General features: G+C 36.5%; 1 protein-coding gene across 1 annotated transcript; it reads right to left on the bottom strand.

The window, feature by feature from the left end:
• Positions 1 to 1170: 1170 nt before the first annotated feature.
• On the bottom strand, positions 1171 to 15147 carry hsd17b12b (hydroxysteroid (17-beta) dehydrogenase 12b). Its single transcript, XM_079454530.1, has 12 exons — positions 14805 to 15147; positions 8757 to 8803; positions 8367 to 8442; positions 6367 to 6474; positions 6053 to 6117; positions 5869 to 5913; positions 5228 to 5262; positions 4685 to 4766; positions 4476 to 4541; positions 4156 to 4305; positions 2225 to 2327; positions 1171 to 1337 (listed from the first exon to the last, which is right to left on the bottom strand). The coding sequence occupies exons 1-12, from the start codon at positions 14968 to 14970 to the stop codon at positions 1294 to 1296; spliced, it is 987 nt and encodes a 328-aa protein (XP_079310656.1). The 5' UTR covers positions 14971 to 15147; the 3' UTR covers positions 1171 to 1293.
• Positions 15148 to 24711: the final 9564 nt, after the last annotated feature.

Here is a 24711-nt window from a genome sequence, read left to right as displayed (position 1 = left end):
AGAGAGCTAGACCGCTAGTCCCAGAAACAGATGAAGAAACTGAAAATATGCTCTTGTTCAGTGTGTGTCTTGAGGGTTTGCAACCCACAGCTGCTGTGAGGCTTTATATAGGTCTTCTCTTCCCACTCAGTCCTCTCTCAGTGCCTGACTTCCTCCAAGCTCCTCCTTCCTCACAGGACTGTCACACTTCCGACTTCCATTCGTATCCGCCGGAATCACCCCGTTACTGCCAGGAACAAGAACGCATGCGGCGCGCAACAGGGAGGAGGCAGAAGGACAGCTCTCAGGATTTGGCACAACTTCCGAGAGATCATGCACATCTATGGGAAGAGACGGATGTAACACCGGGCAGATGGGCTTTTAAATGCTGCTACAAAGCAACAAAGATGGCTAAAATTCATTTGTAGCAATGCTCAAAGAATACATTTTTGGTAGCACTTGCATAAACAGGGAATACAGTTTTTAAAGGGCATGTGCTTGGTTGGACACAGATGGCTCATAGCTGTAGGGGAGAAATAGATGCCATAGAGAGGGTCATGGGGTGGGGGGACATACTTTAACAGGATTTATTCATATTTGTGAATGTTATTTTCTACATTTACCAATACATTTTTAAATCAAAAGTTCCACCAAGAAACATTATTAAATACACAATGAACTAACATGAATAAACAATGAACAACTTTATATGTATTAACTAACATTTACAAAGAGTAATAAATGCTGTTAACATATTGGTCATTGTTAGTTTATGTTACAGTAGTTCATTCATTAACTAATGTTTTTGTAAAATGTATATATGTCCCTGCCTTTTTTGCTGCTGAAATGCAAAGTTGTCATGTTTACAACATGAAACCGCATTGCTTAGTATTATCACAAAAAAACATGATTACCAAATATAGACCGCTGGACAAAAGCCTAGATAAGCATTCCGCATAAAAAAATAGAAAGTCACTAATAAATGCTGTACTTTTCTGGGCCATATAGCTATCCAAAGTAAAAGAACGTCTTGGGGAGACTGAGCCAAGCATGAGAGTTCAAACTTATATTACATTAGTAACTACAGTATTTATACTAGAAATGTTATATAATATAATATTTTCAAGTGCTCCAACACAACTTGCAAAAATGTTTCAATGAATCAAGCTGTCAACCATAAACGTTAAAGACTGGTATTAGAAAGTCTGTTTTATTTAAAATGCAAAATGAATTCAGAAACAGAAATACTGTATGGGTCCATATGCGCTACAGTCAAGTGCTTTTCTTGTTGTCTTCACTCTGTGGTTGCAGACTTTACACAGATTTTACGTATATGCGCAAGTTATTCACACCTAAACCTGAAAAAATATCACATCATTTAGGAATACGGAAAATTATTGTATTATTTAGATGAAAACATTTCACTACGAATGAGAGATTTAGTAACAAACCGAGGCACAACCTTCACCCATATTATCACTTTCCTTAGATATGCATCTTTTTACCAGCAGTACCAGTTAATGATCAGTTTTACAGAACATACATAAACTCACAACAGTGCAATATAGCCGCGTCTCCTTTAATATGACGCTCTGAATTAGACTTCAATGTGCCATCTGTGCACAAGTAGTTCATGTAGTTTGTAAACAACTGCTGAGTCAGATGGAAACAACCAAAACATGGAGCAAAATTGTAGACTTCCCTTTGAAGTTAATAACGATTGCAGGCATCTTGCCCAATTTCAGAAAATTACCAATAAAAGCTTGAGGGGGATAAAAGCTTACTGTCATTCTTTCATTGAAATAATGGACAATCAGTTGATGTAATCAGATCATTTTGGGAACATGTTTCTCATGTTTTATGCTTCTCAGATGACTATTACTAGAGAACTACTAATTTATTGTAAATGGAAAGATCAAAGCGAATTAAGCAACACAGACTTCAGCTAAGCTGAGCAAATACAGAATAAACAGAGCACATAATGTGAAAGTGACTTCTGCTATTATGAGCTAATAAGACCTGTTGGTCAGCAAAGTCTGTTCAAGCAAATCATTTTTTGGTTAGCTACAACTCTAACGTCTGGATAATGAATTGCTCGAAATGGGAACAGACATGTAAGGAACAGTTTGATGTGACTGTTCTAGGCTCCTGACAGCCCAAAAGGAAGAAAATCTATTTTCGGTTGGTTCCTTCTTTCCCCCCCTTAAGTCGCACCATCCCTCAATCTTCAGTCTTTTCCTCTAACCTTGCTTCTGTTTCTTCAGATAGCGTGCACGCTGAGACAAGCACACCTTCGTGACGTATTTGGTGAGCAGTTTTGTGGGCAGCAGAGCAGTGGTCACCCAACCCTGGAGCAATGATATAAGCAGTTAGATCAAGTGTAATAAATGCTTAAATGTATTTATAGTGTTTTTCCTGCATAGAAAATTAGGAACCGGCCGCCTCAGTCTCTTGTCAACATTATATCATGCGTTCTCACAAAAAACACGGCCGTTGCGTCAGAAATTGCATACTACTACAGTACGTACTGTTTAATGAATTGCCTACCTATCGTATCGACCGTTATAACAGTACGTTCTTTATAGTATGTGTGGGGGTAGTATGAATAGATTTCGGACGAAATGGATCCGCCATGTTTTATTGTCGCAGTACAAGTGCTAATAGGAGCTTCTGTGTTTCAAGACTTTTCAGTTGAATTTTGTTTGTTTAGCATTCAGGTACATTAAATTTCTTAAAAAATTCTTAAATGAACTTGGTGTACATCACTGTATAATGTTTTAAGCTGTGCAGTTGGTTCGTTGAATCTGCGTTATACTGTACACAGCGAGATCGCCAGTATGAAAGCATATTGCGATCAGAACGACTCGCAAACAAATGACTCCTTTGAACCGATTTGTTTAAACTGTTGAAACTTTTCAGTCACTAGCGAATATAAAAAAATCAGTGAATCATTCAAAGGATGTGAATGAGCTTTGCAAATTTAGAAAGACTGGTTAATTTAGTTGGCTTTTGTGTGGTGAAAAGTTAGTTGAAAAGCTTTATTTGATTTAAAAAACCTTTCTGTTTGGTTGAATAAACATATATAATTTACTAAGGAAAAACCCTGATTTATATACATTTTATTTACAGTAATGGAATAGTGCGCATACATTGGAAGTCGATGTGGTTCAACAATCTTCGTTTGTGTTACAAAGAAGAAAGATACTTTAGAGGTGTGGAATGACATGATGGTGTGTAAATAAAGGACTAACAACAGTGCAATATATATCCTTTAAAAGTGACGTTTGGAATTAGACTTCAATGTGCCATCTGTGATAAGCACAAATACTTTGTGTAGTTTGTAAACAACTACTGAGTCGGATGGAAACTAGCAAAACGTGGAACAAAATTGTAGACTTCCCTTTGCAGTTAAAAATCATTTGCAGGCATCTTGCCCAATTTCAGAAAATTACCAATAAAAGCTTGAGGGGGATAAAAGCTTACTGTCATTCTTTCATTGAAATAATGGACAACGCAGTTGATGTAATCAGATAATTTAGGAAACATGTTCCTCATGTTTTATGCTTCTCAGATCATTATTTATTAGAGAACTACTGATTCATTGTAAAATGGAAAGATCAAAGCGAATTAAGCAAAACAGACTTAAACAGAGCACATAATGTGAAAGTGACTTCTGCTATTCTGAGCTAATAAGACCTGTTGGTCAGCAAAGTCTGTTCAAGCAAATCATTTTTTGGTTAGCTACAACTCTAACGTCTGGATAATGAATTGCTCTCAATGGGAACAGACATGTAAGGAACAGTTTGATGTGACTGTTCTAGGCTCCTGACAGCCAAAAAGGAAGAAATTCTCATTTTGATCTCTTTTCCTCTAACCTTGCTTCTGTTTCTTCAGGGACAGAATTTGTTTTAATGGTTTTGTGTCCATACATTGGAAGTCGACGGGGGTCAGCAATCTTCAGAATATCTTCATTTACACCGAAGAAAGATACTCAGAGGTGTGGAATGACATGATGGTGAGTAAATAAAGGAATTTTCATTTTTGGGTGAACTATCCCTTTAAACAGATTCTGAGGGCTGGAACAGGTGAGTATGAATCTCCTTTATTAATCTGTATAGTAAACTCTCTGTAGACCGAATCAAATATAGTGAAGTTATATTATTAAGAGGGTCTCACCATGATGGCATGTGGGAGGTAACCGTTAGACTGAGTCTGCAAGCCCACAGTGCTCAGCTGGGTTTTGACGTAGCGTTCTGGAGTAGGGATGTCAATAGTGGCCCTCTTGATCTTGCTCAGTTTGGTGGTCACATAAAATGGCAGCACACTCTTTAAGAAACAGTACAGAAGAACAGTTCAACCAGTAAATCTAAACCAGAGGTGTACATCATCGACAGAACGATAATCATAAATTACTGTTTATCTCAAACAGAAATACATTTCATATCATCTTAATTAAAAGCTACTATGACTTCTAGTGTTGACCCATTTTCACTCACCTGTACAATAATCCCCTTGCACTTGTACTCAGCGTCGAGTCCACGGGAGAAAAAGTCCACGAAGGCCTATTGTCGTAAAAAAAAAACAATTACATAATTACACTAACCAATTAAAAATCTTGACACGTGTATAAACTGTGTGTAATTGTTACAGGCTTTTGATCGAAGAACTAACCCATGGTAAAGACATACAGAAAGAGATGACTTGCCTTTGAGGAGGAATAAAGCGTGAGAAGAGGAACTGGGTACATGCCACTAGCTGAGGCGATATTCAAGATCACCCCTTTAGACCTGAAAGGTATTTTTAACATGAATTTTAAAGGTTGTAATATAACATGCAAGTATGTTTAATAAAGACAACTACGTTTAAAATGTCCCATGTGTTTTTTGCATTTTTACTTTCTTGGCAGCATAGAATTATCCTTTCCAACACACAGGTACCTGCTAATGGATTCTTGCATCCCTGTTGCTATGGCAACTGGTGCCCATGCCAGCGTACATACTGTTGCATTATATTCTACTGACTGGTGTAGATGGGAGGAGCTAACATCAAAACTTTGACTATCTAAAACCTCTAGATTCCCCTAAATGCAAGGTGAATATGCAAACATTTGTTATCATGATTTAATTACACTATTGTTGCATAATTTATAAAGCCCAAAAACACACGAAATAACGCATTTCTATGAAATAGCTACATATTAAGATCAATTTCGAGACTACTTTGAATGTCTACTGATTTCTGAACTCACCCATCTACCATCCTGGGTAATACAAGTCGTGTCATCTACAGAAAAAGGTGATGTGTAAGCATGAGAAATTATACGTAAGAAACAGATCTATAAGACTTCAATATTATTTTGACGTGAATACTTTTCCAAGCTTATAATGAATTAACGAATATAACAAACAATATTTAAAAAAAATCTAAAATGTAACGCCTTGCACAAATAGAGTATACATCTTTGATCCAGAGGATGGCAGCATCGAATCAAAATTTCAGGCTGTATGGTGGCACCAAGTCACTGCAACTTTATTGTGTGTAAAATATGGTGCTTTATATGTTTTAAGTATGGTATTTTAAATTTCAAAGATGAAAAATGTATACAAGGAAAAATTTATTTTCTGGATCAATCGTGTACTAAGAAATAAACACATGCATTGAAAAAAATGTATCAGTAGTTTAAATCCGCCTACTGTTTAAATAAAAGTATATCAATAATACAGTTATTTCAAACTGTATTTCAATATTTAGCAAAATATAGACTTTACAATCTGGACAACTGTCTAGATTGTATTGAGCTGCATTTTATATGTGGTCCATCTTCTTTATCCATAAATATGTACGCATCTTGTAGAAGTAAAAATAGAAAGGCTGGATATAACAACTAACCTGACAAACCGATGTAATGTTGATGTTGATCATATTATTGATGAACTGCAATTACAAAAGTCACCAACCGTTAAAAATAGAACTTTAGCTGACAAATAAAGAATGCAAAATATTTTTTAAATCATTATTACATTCGTTTAGTAAAATGAACAGATCAAAGTAAACAATAGTTAAACAAACTCACGCTGTCAATATTAGGAATGCTGAGGAAGAACTCTGGGTAGGAATAAGACACTCCGACATTGTTAACTGAAGGTGGAAGAAACAAAACAGACAGCAGAACATAAATCAAAGTAACTGCACAGGTTACAGCTCAGAAAGAGCTATGGAAACAATTTCAACAAACTGTAGTTCCCTCCACTTCCCTGCAGTTGGCAGCAAATACCAAACAATCACTAAACAGACAATTCATTATAAAAACACATCAAGTCCTGCTGTACAAGTCCAGAACATCTTGTTCCAAAAAAAATCTGATGCAAATGTCAGTATATAATATACCTAAAACTCCTATTTCAAGGCCAGCCAGTCCAGACTCAATCTTAGGGTAGATGTCCGTACATCCAAAGTCTGCAGAAATGGTTTTGGTCTCGACGTTAAACTTGCTCTCTAGAAGAAAAACAAAAGTACACAACTGCTGAACAGTAAGAAAAAGTGTTTGACAGAACGGACAACATTTTTTTCTTGTTTTGGACTGATGCTATAAAAGCGAGACATTGCCTTCCCTGCAAAACTATCAATAAATTAAAGTTTAGTGACATCACATGCCTTATATACAAATGCATGGTACAGAGGCAAACAATTTTTGTATTATTACAGAGCCGATACAGGGACTGCAGTGGTTATGTGATGCTGTAAAGTCCTAGAGTATGCAAGATTCTCTGCTGCAACCTCCAAACTATAAAACTGGCCTGAAAACAGGTGAACTGCACCAGTCATACTGCATTTAGCACAAAGTTTGGGCCTGATTTGGAGGGTTTTTTTATTGAATCAGGATATTCAAACAATGTAGGCAGTACATGCAAATGAAAGCTAATGTACCAACCAGCATTCTGTTTTATTATGCTTAAACATCAGGATGATGCTAAAGTAACCAAGGAATAAAGCAAGGAGAGAGAAAAATGGAAAGGCACACAGAAAATTCACATATAATTCATTCACTTGCACACTCTAGATACTAGACCTTCATTAAAAGAAATGTGTTGTGTTTCCATTGACTTTTTTTGTTGCCTCTGTAGACTGCTCTAAATCCAAAACTTATGAGGTTTCATGATAGATGCTTTCCTTTACAAGGTAACTCGCTTGGTTTGGAACAAAGCTATTATGGACACCGAAAGGTGCGCATGACAACATTAGCCAGTGTTCAACAGAGGTCACTGGGCTGATTTCATCCAGTCGCTGCTCTCTCTCTTCCTCTCATCCCCACCATGACATCTCCAGGATCCACCTCCATCTGTGAAGTCGCGCTCTGCTGCAACAGCCAGGCAGCTCAATTGGCAGAGTGCCTGCCTTTCAACACAGAGCTAAAAATAACCCAGCTCATTAACATCCACATTCATTTAGCTGAGGGAGACACTCTCTGCCTCACAAACACAAGCAGCACACTCTCTTTTTCTCTCTCTCCGTCACACACACAGACAAACATACATCGATAGATATGCCACAGGTCCTCGGCACGAGGACACACAATCTGAAAAAGCACACATCTGCTGGAACATGGGTGTGAACAGCACACGTGTGTGCATGCTCGAAATCATGCCATCCTTCTCAGTTTAGGAGTCAGCCAACCAAAAGACTGGAAAAAATGAATGGGGACGGGGCATCTCTATTCAGCCAATGCTGCTCCATTCATTCAACTGTTATAAGACCCTGCTAATGCAGTGCCCATTCACATGGGAAATATCAGCATGAAAAAATATCATGGGAAATAGCAGTATGACATTAAAGTCCAACAGCACATAATACGTTTATTACATAAAACTAATCTTTAAGCATCAAAATATCATATGTAAAAGTTTGTCCTGTGGAAATTTATTTTTGCCTTAAAGGGGTTGTATTTGGCAAATGAAAGCTTTTTACATTAACTTAATGCAAAATAAACATCATAGTTAGGCAAAACAAATAAAGACTACAAAATAAGAGTGTAAAATAATAAGTAAAGTGCTTAGAGTAGCAATATATTTCATCCTGGCCCATGAATCTGCATTTTATCATTTAATCTTTTATATTGTTTATCTATCAGCATAATAACCACCTCGACCCCTCTATTCTGTCAGAAAGTTTAAAAATATACAGACATTTTTGTCAATTCTCACTATTCTTAAAGTATTTCTGTTTTGTATAATTTATTATGAGTCAATATTAGGTAGAATTTTCATTACATTATTCCACATTCCATTTGGTTACATTAGATTATATTATGCACACAGTTGTATTTATATTGCTCATTGGCTACCTTACAGAACAATACACATATACATTAGATGGATGTAGTCACCTACCGATAGCTTTGGACACTTCATCCAGCTTCTCTTGAGTACGGCTGATGAGAACTATGGCAAAACCTCTTCGAGCAAGCTGCACAAAAGAAAACTATTTAAACCAAATCCAGATAATTTAACATATAAATATCTCAAAACAAACTGATTTTAGTATAAGATGGCGTAATCAGAAGCTAATGTATCGTTTTAAGCCAAAATAGGTTATAATAGTCCATAATGGAGATCTAACAGTAGAAAAAATGAGAAGGTGGCAAAACGCTTCACGACTGTGCGAGGCAAACCTTTCAGAGTGGAGTCCTCACTGAACTCTTACAGAGACCTCTAGTTTGATGACTCATTGTGATTTCCGTGAAGACTGAAAAAATACAAATAAAACCTGAGGAACCTTACCTCCTCCGCATAGGCTTTTCCGATACCGTCGGTGGCCCCAGTCACAACTACAGGGAAATAGAACAGAGTCAAATAGAGGTTATTGAGGGAGGAATGTGAGAAATTATATAAAAAAATAACATAAAATGACTGTGAATACATTAAACATTTTAACAGAGTATCAAGGAACTGAGCAAATGAATTACAGATTGAAATTTGCATAGAAACCCCCCAAATAATACGTTACACTATTGTGATGCAGAAGAAAAATCTGTTTGTTTAATTTCCATATTGCACATAAGCATATCAATGACAACCTCATCCGTACCATTCAATTAAATCTGAACAAGGTGCCCACCTATCTAAGGTAAATGTAACATTTACATTCTTGATTCTTTACGGTGCAACGAGTCTATGTGCACACATGCAGATTGATGTTCCTACATTTCATGTTTGTTTGGAAACAGAAAGGTAAAAAAACATTGTTTTCAAGATGCTGTCAACCTTGAAAAACTTCACTCAATAAGGAAGCTGCGTTCTGTGCTACCTGCCCCCTGTAAGAACTGGATTATTGTACTGGTAGGACATTTTATGTTTTATAAATTAATACATTTACATACAGGTAAAAGGACAGGGTTGATTATGTTGTATCATGTTAAATTGACAACCCTAATGAAACCTTTCAACTTACGCTGTCAGTGTGTTCAAACTAAACGTTGTGTGTAAAAAGAAAAGAAATGCATTACAGTGTCTGGAGTAACACATAAGAGGGCAGAAGGGAGGGGTGGATGACGAACAACAAGGCAGCGCAGGGGAGGAGCAAACGAGGCTGATCCTGGGGGCAGTTAAAAATAGAAAGGGAAGAGTGAAAGGCAAGCGGCTAACACGCAGTACAGTTGGGAGGGGGCGGCACACAGTTAGAGGCAAGGGAACCATTTTCCCAGTTATTTTTAAGCACATTTACAATACATTACTCCACATGAGCGGAGGGAAAAACACTGGAGAGATGAAGCGCTCCGAGCATGTACTGTTAGGTGAGGACAGGGAGTGAAATGCTGTGTGAATGCTGCTGTGTGGCTAATGCATCCATCTTGTAACACACCCTGAGCGATGCCCACAACACTCACTGAGAATGTGAATGAAGAGGAATCCTATTCAGAAAAACACTGAGTGCTATGTTAGGTCTTACAGGTAAAAATTCCTTATTTCAATATTATTTTGCATCTAAAAGGCTTTTTTTATTTAAACAGTTTTAAAGAAAAAGAAGATAAGAACACGATAATATTCTCATTCTTCTAATAAATGAAAGCTAATAAAGCAGACAAGTCAAATATTACAGTTGCACAGACACACAAATATTACTATACTACAAATAATACAGTTTTATGAAAATAAATTTTTGTTCAAAATAAAAATCACGATTGCATTTGTGATACTTAACTCTAAACAAAACACATGAACAGCAGATTTTATTCAAGGTATACCTGGTATTATTTGCAAAACAATGAATGATTTTATGTATCTGTGTACTTTGGACAAATCCAAAATGATCAATTGAAGTTGCTGTATATCACAACATGTGAGAAAAAATAAACCACAATCAACCAATCCACCCAAACGGAAATGAAACAAGAACAGGTGACAAGAAGAAAAGACCCATTGTATATTTCATATTATTAACTGGCAGGCTACCGAACGCATAAAAAAGGTTCTTCTTCTACCAGCAAAAGATTCAATGCTGGAGTCTGGTCAACTGAGAAATGATCTTATAAGAGTGAAGACGCCCCCTCACAGCGCACACCGATGCTGCTTCTGCTGCTGCTAAATATTCTGAAGGCTAAAAAAAGAACAGGAGATTAAAAATACCAGGCAGGCACTGCAGCCGCGTCTGGAACAGCTGCAGCACTTGAATACAAACAAGCCTCAGCTTCCCCTGGCATCACGCGCACTGCACTCCCCCTTCTACAGGCTCACGGACCGGGCCCTATAGGTACAGTCACACATCCTCACAGAGACCCGGCATCTGCTGCAACATTTACTGCAACTGCATGTCACATGCTGCAGAGATCCTCTGTGAATGAAGAAGAGCAACTGACAAGGATAAAGCTCTGACAATGGGTCTACATAAAGGCGCGTGTCAGTTGTTCTATGTGTTATTTAGATTTTTTTAGTTTATAAGCTGCATCAATCATCTGGTTTGATAATAACGCAATAAATATCATGTTAGTTTGTAATAGAGCTCATGCTAGAGAATCCTCCATTGACGTGTATGTGCCAATTCAAACTCCTTTTCCAACAGACAGACAGTTTTGTCAGGCTTTCTCCGCCAACATAGAGTTTCTCCCTCTCGAACCTGAAAAACTTTGCAAAAAACAAAAGTGCCAGACCTTACTGCCCTTGGATGTTCCCATGTGTGCAGTGTTATGTAATAGCACACCCCTCTCCGTCCGCAGATCGGGATCCTCCCTCCTCATTGGATGCCGCAGTAGAGGATTCAAAGTGTCTCCTGGGCCCCCACTCCCAGTAACATGCTTCTTTAAATAGCATGGGGTGCCACGTGCCTCACTCTCTGGCTTTATTTGCTTCACATCAGCACCGCTGCTCTAAAGGACGGTTTTAAAAACGGTTGGTCTAAAAATAGAGCGAGATGCATTAATTTTTCCCTGAGGCAAGATATTTTCAGAAAGGGGAAGAGCTATGAATGTCTTCTGCGATCAAGTGTGCGCTACAGTAACGTTCACACAGCAATTCATAAATCTCTATTATTGAAGCATTAATAACAATTTGAAAAGGACTGATACCCAAGTCACGTTGCAATAATGCAAATAACATGTTTTTAATTTTGTCACAAAGCTGTGTGAAGTGCGTATGCAAATGCGTATGCTTATAGCTCTGTTAAGCTTTATTGACTCAGATTCTTAGTATATGACAACAAGCGACTGTATCAAACAAATTCCTTTGAATAAAGATAAAACTGATTAATCAAAGTTGATATTGATGATCCTTATTACGCTATAGAGTGTCATCAGCTATTAAGGAATAAACAAGCGATCATAGTTAATCTTTGTGTTGAATATAAGATTTAACTAAATGGCTAATGAAACAAACTACATAAATTATCTTGGTTTGTGTATGCTATTTATTGATAAACACACCATGTCATTAAAGAGCCGTATAAATACAGCAGGGGTGTGGGTGAGAAATGATAGAGGCGAAGCTCTGTGCACATTGTTCCATGAGAAAGAGGAGGGGATGACAATAAAAGTGACAGCTAAATGGGGGGAGATATGCAAAACAACAAGGCACGTGTAACTGAGGATGCTCTTTAAGGATGAGAAATACGCAAAAGAACCTGAATGCCCAGTTACTGTTCACAGTCAACCTATTATATCCAACCGCTCCTCAAAAGCTGAGTAGGTAATCCTGTCGAGAAAGTTTTTTGTCATGCTGGTTGGAAGTCTCTTAACATCCCAATAGCAATCAATAAGTAAAATGATTCATTGGTATTTTAATAATTATTTATTGTCTGTTGAAGGCGTATGACCAAAAAACACCCGCCCAATCATGGCCCTCGGTTCATGTGTACATTTTCAGTTAACGTACTTTGCATCCCACTGAGCACCCTGTTCACGATGACACCATACGTCATCAGCGCGGACACATCGTGCAGACACAGCGGGAGAATGGCAGTTAAACAGCTGGAACCTAACTTTCCCCTTGATAAATGTGTTGCAAATGGCACTTGGTGAAAGAGATGAAAGCAGAATTCCTTTCCCGAATGCATTATAATCAGTGTTGCTATTCCACACTGGGAGCATCTACGGGAGTCAAGGGTTTCAAAGATTATCCCATGGTCACTTCTGGACAGGAAGGTACATGTTATGATTAGATTTTTATGGGTTTTGATTATGTTGCTTATGTAGTTTGCAGATATTTATGTATTACATCGTTACCCAGCATCTAACGGGAATAGGGATGCTCAAATTGACCGTTTAACGGTTAATCGATAGTAAAATGATTGACCGATTTAAAGGTATGTTTGTTTTTCAAGTAAAATAATATAATACATTTAATAATGCGTTTTTTTATTTTTCTATATGGTGAAAGAAAAATATGCTTTACATCAGTTCGATTGTTGAGGACACATTTGTCAAGGCTTTACTCCTCCTAACAGAGTGCACTGGCAACCTTGCTCAAGCTCAAATTTGTTGATTTTGACACGCACACCAATCGCGCTCTTTCTTCCCGGCGTCTCTACACCGCAGAGAAATGAACCTCAGCAAGGCTAAGCTAATGCAGCGTTGTTGAAACGAATGCAGGTGCTGTTGTTGTTTTTCGTTATGCTGTCGTTTGCATGTAAAAATAAATCTTTTTTTACGTGTCACAGACCTTCATCAACTGTAGCTCTGTCTTATTTTGAAGTCTGCGTCCTTGCAGAAATGCTGAAAAATTATTAACCAGGGAAATCGAAACAATATTGGGAGAAAACCAAAGAAGGACCATATTTAATTTAAAAATGTCTGCTTGATGCCTTAAATGTTGCCAGAACATTTAAGATTTAACAGATTTAACAGGTAACAGTTGGTAAAAAAGATCTGCAACCAGTACAGATTTAGTGAATAGATGCGATAAAGCGAGAAATTTGTGTGGAGAGCTTATTGACACCTACTGTTCGACAAGTGAAGGCACCCCAAGTCACGCTTGCACTAAAATAAGAAACTATTCCCACAAATAATAAAGAGTGAGGAACACCATGCTTTGCTTTTGGTCTGAACCCAGTGTTACAGTTACTTGGTTCTCACCAACAAACCAAAAATCTCAACCACTCTATGGCTTAATAGTGCTGTAAATAATAAAAATAACCTTTTTCCCCAAGGCCCAAAAGAAGTGTTTATAAAGACAACATTTAATTTGACCACACAGTGCATTGAAGCACCAGTTCCAAATACAAAAGAGGATTTAGCAGTTACCTGTGCTGTTCCATAAACATGTGGACCCAAGGGTGCATTTGAGTACAAGCCGCAAAGAACAATTGCAGCGAACTGTTAATCTAGCTAGAACATGCTCAGTGCTTGGAGGACATCTTCTGCCTATTTAACATTTTCACTTAATGTACTATTTCAATTTTAGGTATGATGGCATACAAGTTACATCAGGGTACTAAAACCAGTCCATTGGAAATCAGCTGAGGTGACCGGTTAAAATCTACTGAATGGTGGACTTTTGGCACTCCACGTATTAAGTCCATGAACAAAGTCAACAAATAAACCAATAAAGCAAAGACACTAGAGTGTGAAGGTAATTCTCCTCCACTGGTTAAATTAAATATGCTATAAAAATAAAGTGACTCACTACTAATTTAATCCCTTTGGCGTACAATCCACGTCATTAATGACCAACACAATCTGACCCAGAGCAGATTCTTTCTTCATACTATGGCCTTTTGTACTCCTATGATCTACAGTGAACGCTGTTCATTCCAAACTGATGCATTATTTGATAACCTTACAGCACTGCCCTGAGATTATTTAAACTGATGTTAATATTTAACAACAGTTACCCGCACACTATTTGATTATTACTATATTATTACTATTATTAGTAGTATTATTGAACTATTATTCTTACACCATCTTTACCATCATAATATTTTATTATTATTATATTTTACAATACTATTTTCACAGTTTTTCCTATCCCATTATCACTATTATAGTATATTCTATATTGCTATTATGTTTTATTACAGATCTTATTACAGATTCATTCTAGACTATCCATGAAACATATATCCAGCAAACACATCAAAGTTCGCGTTTTAAAAGTTTAACAAAACTGTAGAACTAAAAAAAAGTTTTGATCACTAGATCAGTCTAGTATTAAATGCATTATGACATAACCTCAAAAGAACTTTAATAAGACTCTAATAAGGGTTTCCTGCTAAAATCAGTCAGTCTGTATTGAATGAACTGGCGAGGGGTGTTCAGTGTCAGTTAGAACAGTAACTGATGGCTTGTCTGAAAGTGTTCATAACATTTCAGCAAATATTTCAATGCAGTGTGTACCAACCTGCCCATTTCCCGAGTCTGGATGGTCTGACCAAATTTCCGTTGCCCACAATCCACACACGAATCCCGTTAAACAGAAAGCAGAAAGTACACAACGACAGCCAGGCCACAGTGACAGCACCTATCCAATACAATGGATCTCTCAGAAGCTCGAGCAATGACTCCATGATGACCAAATCTGTGTCTTTCTTGTTTTCAAACACGTAAGAACACGTAATATATGCCTAATACATTTAATACTTAAGTACTGTTAGCTGTGGTGACTGCACGCTGTCAAGTCGTTGCTGTGGATGGATTCATAAACTTCCGCTTCCGCATTGGGGACGTCGCGCCTCTTCGTTCCTGATTGGATATGATATCTGCTCGTTAAAATCAGCTCATTGGCGGTTACCGCCTACTCTTTCGTGCCATGACCGCATCGTTCACAAGAGCAGTAATAGATAAGACAGATACTAGATTCAAAAACGTTTTACAATAAACATCTTAGCATCTTTATATATAGAAACATATTTTATGTAAAGCAAGACAACATATATGATGGTTTTATAACAACCTGGTAAACCCTGGGATTAAAAGAGTATGACAAAATTTTCTGATGATGCTATAAATTAAGGAACTTCTGTAGGCTGCATGAGTGTATCTATTCCTTTGGAATCTGGTAAAGACTAAAGATAATCTAAATTAGATTAAATCTATCTGGGCTGAAAGCTATGTCAAAGGAAAACTCAGTCAAGTTTTAAAAAAAAATGAGGCAAAATATTACAGGCCACCTTTTAAGAAACATCAAAATACATTGATGAATTACATAGATAAAACTATACTCTATAAACAAGTAATAGTAGTGGACTGATAAAATATAAATTCATAATTTAATAGGGCCCATTTAAATATTTAGCATTAGGTCATTTTGTGAAAACAAAAAAACTATGTAATTTGTATGTATTATGGTTCAGGCCTATGAGGTGAAGGGATAAGACAAATGTTTTGTTATTTATGTATAGCTGCAACATCATAAAGCATAAACATCTACATTGCTTGCATGCACAAATACTTCTCACAATCATTATATTTGGATAGATACATGATTTAAACTCCACATTTAAAAATATATGTTTTCAGCTGTGTTTCAGTTTTGCGATAACAACGCAAGGTTGTGGGTTCGATCGCAGGGTATTGCAGATACCTATGTATAAATGTATAGTGCAATGTAAGTCGCTTTGGATAAAAGCATCTGCCAAATGCCTAAATGTAAATGTAAAGCTGTACATTAATAATAGAAAAAATAACTATCCTTTATTCAAATATCAGACACATTTTAAGATATAAAATATCCTTTAATCCCTGTGTCCTTTGACCTCTGTATTTTGTGATTACCCAGTTTAAATATCTGTTAATATGAATCGTAGCAGCCTGCTAAGAAAGGCACATATTTTCTCAAATTTAACATGCATGCCATACTGTTACATAACTACATGTGCATATGCTCTTTTTCTCTTTCTCGCTCTCTCTGTCTTGCTCTCTCCCTCTGTTATTTTTGGCATGTTTTTATTGTTTTTTTATTGTGGAAATGTATTATTTTAAAATAAACACATTACATTCTAATCCTAATACAACCTACAAACATTACTTAGATATTAAAGAAAAACCTCAAATGTGTCTAAAATGGTAACAAATTTTCTTCACTGATTTTTCAAAAACTTAACTAGAGCATCTCCACAAGAAATTGTTGTAAGACTTAGTAAGCCTTTTTAGCAATTATGAAAATACTTATAAACTATGGTTTGTAATGCATGAGAATATAAAAATGTTTAAATGTTTTGATACGCTGTAAATTACTTCATAAAAGCTTTTTATGAAGGTGTTTTCTTTAGCATTATATGCCTTCATTCATTGTTAAGTTATTCTTAATTTTATTGAATCATCCACAATCAAACTAATAATATATAAAGAGTCATCTCAATCTAATGTTTCTTTAGACTTAAAGCTTTGTTTTTTCTGTTAATGAGCAGACCAAAAATTATACTTTGTACTGTTTGTTTTTTATCTTTACCCCTTCTTGTGTGTATTGCAATGTGTGTGAGTCATAATGAACATACAGCAATGGCCATGTTTAAATTGTTTTCTGACTTCCAGCAGCCTTCATTTTCAAATCCAATTCAAAACAAAATTATTGATTCAAATAATTCAAGTTAAACCCTCTCAATGCTTATCAAATAATTTTTGGATGCTTATCAAAATCCCTTGCTATCTTTATGAGACTTCACAGCAGTTTGTGCTATAAGTATATAAGCCACCAAAGCCCTTGTCATTTTATTAGCTAATGTAAAATCTACATGAAATCTACATGCATACAAAATCCCATTAAAGGAAATGCATAAAAGATACATATTTTAAAATATATCCCTAAATTGAGATCAGACAAAGTACATAAACATGTTCACAAATTAAAGTGTGATATTTACCTTAATTTTATATAATATACAAAATAGGATCTAATGTACAAAAAAGTGTGCTTTTGACGCTATCCTGATATTATTTACTAAAAACTTTAAGCAATTCTAATCAATTTAAAAAACATTAAAGGGGCATCTATTCAAGGAACAGTAATTTCCTATTTTATATTTTGTTATCAGAGCTACTATGTTTACTGAAATATATTCAATTGCAGACAGTGTTTAAATGTGCAGAAGCAACTTTCCCAAAGGCTATAGTATATTCTACATACGATTCATATTCTTCTGTGTGTAATGTATAGGGCAAAATTGTTAGAGGCATAGCAACAAGAAAATGTTCAAAGTGGCATAGTTCAATGTGTTAACATAATAACTATGTGATCATATCAATTTAAAATATATGTGGACTTACTGTTCTTTTTCAATGTGCAGATACAAATCTTTCAGAACGTCTTTAAGTGATCACTTTCAGGCACTTGAGACACAATGCAACCAATAGTGACCACATCTCGGCTGTTAGCATTACTTTGGCTGTTGCGTTCCTGACTCAGTACTCCTTATTATTGAAACCTAAAAAAAATACACTTTAAGGTCATGATAATAATTGTTATAAGTTACAAATCTGAAATTGCTGTCATGTTTCAAACCTGTCATGTTGTCAAGTGCAAAGAAAAATGTCAGTGCAAAGGAAACATGATTTGTATATATCACTTCTTGCCCTAAAAGACAAATTGAATGTGCAAGTCAGATTAAGTTGACTTAATGTTGACTTAATGTAATTTCTATCTTAAATTTTTTGATGTAATGTTATGTTGATCTTACTACAGTACTTTGAGGCACATAAACCATACTGTGTTTTCATGGGCCACTAGAAAACTACCAGAGAACCACAGGGGTCAAATCAAAGTGGTAATACTCATTCTGTGTTCTCGGGGGAAAAAACAGAGCTACCCACACATAGTCTGTTAAACACACAAAAAAAGAATATGGTTTGAGTGAATAAAAATTATGTAATGAGTAATACTCTTTGAATTAATGATGTGTTGGTAACCTTGGTTAATGTGTCGACACATAGCGCCAGTGCGCTCACGGCAACTTGGGTTCGATTCCCGTTCTCAGTGGTCCTTTGCCGGTCCTGTTCCCCTCTCTCCTCCCAATATCTTCCTATCAACTCTCCACTGTACACTGTCATTTAAGACATAATAGCCACAAAACATAACTTCATGACAACAATGTGGTTTGAGAAAGTCAGGAGTCATTGTGAAATAGTCATCATACTGAAAACTCAACATTCCATATGAAGCTGCACATTTAAACAATGTGTTATGTAAAATGTTAGATGTTGAACACTGAGAAAATAAGCGTTCGGATACTGTTATTCATGATTAGAGTCAAATCAATAGCAGCTGAAAAGAATATAAAAATGAAAAAGAATGCATATACTTAAATGTTGATTAAATTAACAGATTTAACTAAAAAGTATTAAAAAGACATTACAGGCTAAAAAACAATGTAGATCTTTATAGAGTACAGTATAAAGTCATCATTCGACCTAGAAAAGTAGAACACAATACAGTATGATCTATGCAACATTAAGGCTTACTACATATTTATATATATACACATTGCTTTGTTTACTGCTTGCATAATGTTTTTTTTGTAGATTGCATCAGAATATAGATTTTAGATTGTAACTTTAAGATAAAATAGGTCATGATACGTAAGCAACTGCAATTTATACATTTTATTTTTAAAATACTTCATTAAAAAAAATCTTAAAAACATCAATGTTCATTTATAGTAGTTCACTACAAAATCACCATTAAGTAGTTGGAAAAAATAAGTATGACTGGGCTGAGGTATTACAACCTGACGTACGTCTGAGCTTTGGACCTAATGCGTGGTGTGTTTACTAAGACGACGTCAGTTTCCCCAAAAATTAAAAAACTGCTAAATTAATGAGAATGAAAACATCACTTTTCATTGTAAATGTTTATTTTCTCATTGAGAATTAATAGAATATAATAAATCACTGCTTATATCAATGATTCACAGTACTTATGGCATGAGAGTATTAAGGACATATGCAGACTCAGAAGAAAGAAATTTCAGGATGACGTCATATTTTTGTTAAAAATAAACAACAATAGAAGCTTATAGAGTAGTCCCTCTAAATTAATGTAATCAGCATGGTTACAATCAAAAGCAATACAGAAAAGATGCAGAAAACATTTCAGAAAAAAAACATTTCAGAAATGTGATCATAGAAGGCATTCAGAAAACACACACAAATGTCATTATTCACGTATCTAGCATCTGTTATTTAGGCATGAGCTCTCATGATCTGTTGAGCTACATTTCAATTCCTCTCTTTCTGTCTGCTTCTTTTCGCACTCTGTATTAGCTCAGACCCTGGGAGTGGAATAACCTGTACATAAATCAACATTCATTGGCGTTATACATTAGTTTTGTTTAAATTCCTTAAATGACTTGTAAGACAATTTAATTATTTTAATATGTTATTTGCTTGATTAGAGGGTGAATGGCAAATAAAAAAAGAAAACATGGAAAGGCCGAAACATAAAATGTCATTGTTTCTTTCGATTTTGAAAAACTTTAAAAAAGGGACTTGTTAGGGTTATTCTCTTGATTATGATATTAAGACAAAAAATCCAATTATGGAAAGGGGTGTATATAATATGCATGTTTATATCCTTTTTATTTGTCAAATGTTGACAGATGCTATGAAGTATCCGATTAAACAGATATTGCAATCGGATGTCTAAATGTGACAGTATGATTATCTTAAGCACACAACTAAACTTGTCATCGCTGTTTATAAAGTATAGTCATAAAGTAAATAAGTGCAAAGCATGTATTTAAATGAAATACATTTGTTTTAAAATTGAATTAAAACAATTCAAAAGAATCATCACTACACAACTACATAATCGCAGATCTCCATACGTTGCAGCATAAACTTAAAAACCAGCATGTGCCTGTTGCAAACTGTATACATAACATAGACTTGACAATACAGTTACAACACTGTTGTGATTAACTGTTGTTTCAGTAAAGCATTAACACACTTACACAACTTCTTCTCCTACTGTATTGCATTATAGCAAAGGATCTTTATTGTAGCACATTATATTATCAAATGTCACAAGAGTGGATGTGAACAGAAACTAACATTAGAATCAGGCCATTTCATGATTAAAAGGATCATGTACCCTTTCTTAAAGTTATTATACAATGTATATTCTGAAGTGTGACTAATGCCAAGAAGTTTGAAAGCAACATTTTTTGACATCCCTTCACTGACAAACATTGATTATGTGTTTTCACCTGTTTATGTGTTATGGTAACTGGAAACAAACATTGTTTCATGTTTAAAGAACTCTAGCTCCATAGTTTGTATAATACTGAGCACAAGTTCACTACAAAGTGACACTACTATTAGCAAACATTTTTATATAAGGCTTGTAAGCACTAGTAAGTTCACTACAAAGTGACACTACTATTAGCAAACATTTTTATATAAGGCTTGTAAGCACTAGTAACACGTGTGTTTTAAATACAACACAAGAAGGCATACGTCAGGTGTTCTGCCTGGCTACTAAAAATTCTCTCTTGCGTATATTTCCATTTAAATGTGTTAAGGTGCGAGTCGTGCTTAGAAATCGTATGGTAATACTTGAACTCTTCAAACTGATTTGATGTTGCACGAGATGTATGCAACAGCACCTGCGCGCGCGTCAGCTGCGTCTCTGCAAAACTCAAAATAAGATGTCACGAACCAGATGTAATATGTTTTATTGCATTTGTCATTTAATTCAGATGTTTATTCACATGGTGCCAAACGCGTCATTTATATCAACAACCATGCAGTTCCCACACGTTATTGTTAGATTTCAGAATTAAATCACACGTTAAACTGATAAGGCGCGGTTGGTGCCACAGATACTGAAAGGGTGTGCCAGACTTAGGGTAAAAAAAGATAATAGTAAAGACTGAGCCGATTTTCCTGTGGAAATTATAAACACAGTAAGTCGTTATAATTCTGACAACGAGAATGATGATAGTCCGAGAGGAGCAGAAGTAAGAGAGAGCATTCTTCTATTATTCGGTGTGTGTGCCCTCCGCAAATGCTTTTTGGGGTAAGGGCTTCCCATTGATAGTTATGAACAGCAAGCCCAGACCGCAAAAAGATTCGTGAAAGACTTTTGACAGTCCGTTTTCCATACGCATAGAATGTGACATCCGAGTTGCAGGTTTTGTCCATAATTATTGACAGTCCGTGTTGTTGTAGCCAATGGCTAGACCGTGTGCAGTAGACTCCAATTCTAAACATTCGCCGAGAAATGCACAGAATCCGCTCTAGTGTACGATTACCTTCCCATCCATGGCTTTGCACTGTCATTTCATCCGTGTTCTGATGCCGTTCTTATGGTCGTACATATTCTCCTGTTCGTGATGTGGTTAAGTAAAAAGCTGATCTACTCCTGTCAGTCGATAGATCTGTTGAAGGAGGGGAATTACTGCGCTCCAGCTCACAGTAAATAGAGAGCAGTGAAGGATTTCATTGGAGCATGCAAAAAATCGTCATTCGACCAATCCATGCTCTTCTCACGCAGGGACCCCCCTTTTTGAAAAAAGGAAAAATATAGAAAACGAATTCTCCACCGATGCACGAAATGTTTTTTAAATAAATGTGCTTTATTGTTGGGGTTTTTACAACGCACGTTTTCGTAATCTAATAACATATGTTTCAATCTTCAACATTTATTTAAATGTAAGTGAACATAAACGAGTTTAGGTTGTTTATCAGGCACTTAAAACGAATATCCGGAAATATGTCTCCAACCTGTAATGAACCGTTGAAATATAACGCATCTATCCAATTCAAACGATCACCACAATAGCCAACAAATAGAAAAATGATCCAAGTGAACACTTACCATAACAAGTTCCTCAATTCCTCCATTCGTAGTATGCGTTCAGGTCACATAAGCAGCAAAGCTAGTCACCTTCTTTCCTTGTCTCATAAAATAATGAACATCGTTCTCTGAGTCTGGCTATATTTGGATACCCCACACAACTCAAGCGCACGCGCGCACACAACCATACCATAAACCCATCCCAAAGCATGCACACAAAAACATCGCCGTTTTACTCGCTCTTTCTGTTAGCACGTACGAAAGCGCGTGCGCGCGCGCACACAGCACACACACATAAACTCTAAGAGAGTCGCTTTTATCTGAATGTGAAGAATTACCACCGGATCCCAAGGTCAGGACTTAGAGTGACAGGGGAGAACAGCGAGACCTTAACATTTAAGTCTCATCTTCACAGATAGCTCTCTCGTGGAGACATGATGAGGTTGTGCTTTCATTTGTGGAAGTCTCCAGTCAGTCACGATTCCCTCCATCTGTCTCCGGCACCCAGCGCTTTGCCCCTACTGACGCAGCCGACGCGCATTACTCACTTTAGCAGTCACGACTCGCCAATCTGTGCTGTTTCCGATGAAACCGCACGCCAAAAATGAATTACCAAAGACCACTAGGCTTTTACCCACTTCATACGTTTGGCAAATATGATGAATGGACTTGTATTTTAAGCAATGAACATAAACATGCATGACCAAAATGTTACAGATACGTGTTGGATTTACCAACTCGAAGTTCTTGTAAGAGGGTTACGCGCGTTACCAGTCAAATGTAAGGATCTCCGTGCAGAGAGTGAATTATTAAACGTATGTGACATGCTGAATTATTAAGGAAATGGTCGGATGCACAAAAGCATGTGTGGTATGGGCTCTTAAATCACACCGCACGTTCGAGTACATTTTCCACAGGACGGAGGACATGGAAACTAAACAGTTTTAAGCGCATAGGTAATGGCTGCATCTTTAGTTTGGACGTTAGTTTAAAAATACACTAATTTCAGCACCATTCCTGGTGGACAGCTCCGCTGATTTAAATAGGCGTCATGTGACATAAGCCACGAGTAGCGAACACATATGTCTGCAATGTGTGTGTTCTTTTAAGCTATTCGGCGCGGTGATTCTGTTTTTATATTTGGGAGTTTCCGATCAAATTTTGAGAGATGCTCAATTGCGCCGACCTGCCAATGAGATTCCCCTTTATTTTCATTCACTGAATGCAGGCAGGGTGATGCCTGACAGCGAGAAAAAGACAGCTTGACTTCGACGCGATACATACGATAGCTGAAAATGAAGTAAAAAGAAATATGTATTTAAACCAAACATGCAGTTTAGGTCACCAGGAGAGCGACAGGTCTTGCGGACGTTTACCAGTGGAGGGAGCCCTTTATGAGCGATATACATGTGTCAGGATTTGAAACGGTGAATTCAATAACACAAGGAATATTTCAAGGACACAATAATAGAACATAACGTGCCGTCCTGGTGTGTTTTTGTGCCTCAGAACGAAGGCTGTATATGAGGGTGATACCCCCGTCTATTTCTGGATCAAGCTGTTACTATTTTTAGAGCACTTGGAGAAAAAAAGGCACACACAAATGCTGCTCAGAGGAATTGTACGTGGTCGGCGTGACATGCGCGTTCACATAAACTCTCGGTTTGCATAAAGGCTCGTGATGCTCGGGTATGGAGACATGGCATGCTTTAAAAAGATTAATCGTGCAGTCATACAAACATTTCTACGTTTATTCGAATTGATGCTGTAGATATATTTTTCCTGCTTTGTGGTATACAATGAAATAAATGATTTGAGCCATTGGTACGCTCCAAATGACTGCATCAAAATGCTGTATACAATGATTGACACATTCAAATCCACATGCGATACAATTATAAATTAGTGGAAACAACATTTTCTCTATATCTTCCTTTTCCCAAAGCTGCGTCAGCTCACCATTGACGTCACGTTCAAATTCTCTTTCTTTTGTCGATGCCTTAATGAAATATATCAACAATGGATTTGGTGGCTGCTTTACGTAAAAGTGATACAATGATAATTGTTTATGTCGAAAATCATCCAAATAATCCAATAGGAGAACCACACAAAAAAAACCTTCACCAAGCATCCAAACACTCCAACAGTACAGACATCAGTGTAAAAGCAAGAGCAGACTAAACACGTTGGTTGTGACCCGCTTTGAGAAATAGAAGATAGAAATCACAAAAGACCCAACTATTAGGTGAAATACCCCCCTACTGGTTTTAATGTTGCTGTCCATGGTTCTGACCCGCCGTTGCTTCATTTCGACATGAACTGTAAAAGCTTATAAAAGTGGCATATTTTTGCTGGGTGCATCAACAAAATATTGAGATTTGTTTATTTTCCAAATAAAGCGCCAGTGCATTCAATTTTCAACATAGTTTTTTGTGTTTTTCTCATCTGCTGTCGCTAAAGCATTGCTGATTCGGAAATTGTATTGTGGTGTCGGTGCGATTTATACATGTGACAA

The sequence above is a fragment of the Barbatula barbatula genome (assembly GCF_947034865.1).
Source record: "Barbatula barbatula genome assembly, chromosome: 1".
Taxonomy (NCBI): domain Eukaryota; kingdom Metazoa; phylum Chordata; class Actinopteri; order Cypriniformes; family Nemacheilidae; genus Barbatula; species Barbatula barbatula.
Note: the sequence above shows the minus strand (reverse complement) of the source record. Positions and strands in the feature narration are given on the sequence as shown.

Coding starts and splice junctions, on each gene's coding strand:
- hsd17b12b (XM_079454530.1), bottom strand. CDS start 14,970: ATGGAGTCATTGCTCGAGCTTCTGAGAGATCCATTGTATTGGATAGGT. Junction 8,804..14,804: donor CAGACTCGGGAAATGGGCAG/GTTGGTACACAC, acceptor ATTTCCCTGTAG/TTGTGACTGGGGCCACCGAC. Junction 5,263..5,868: donor ACATTACATCGGTTTGTCAG/GTTAGTTGTTAT, acceptor CTTTTTCTGTAG/ATGACACGACTTGTATTACC.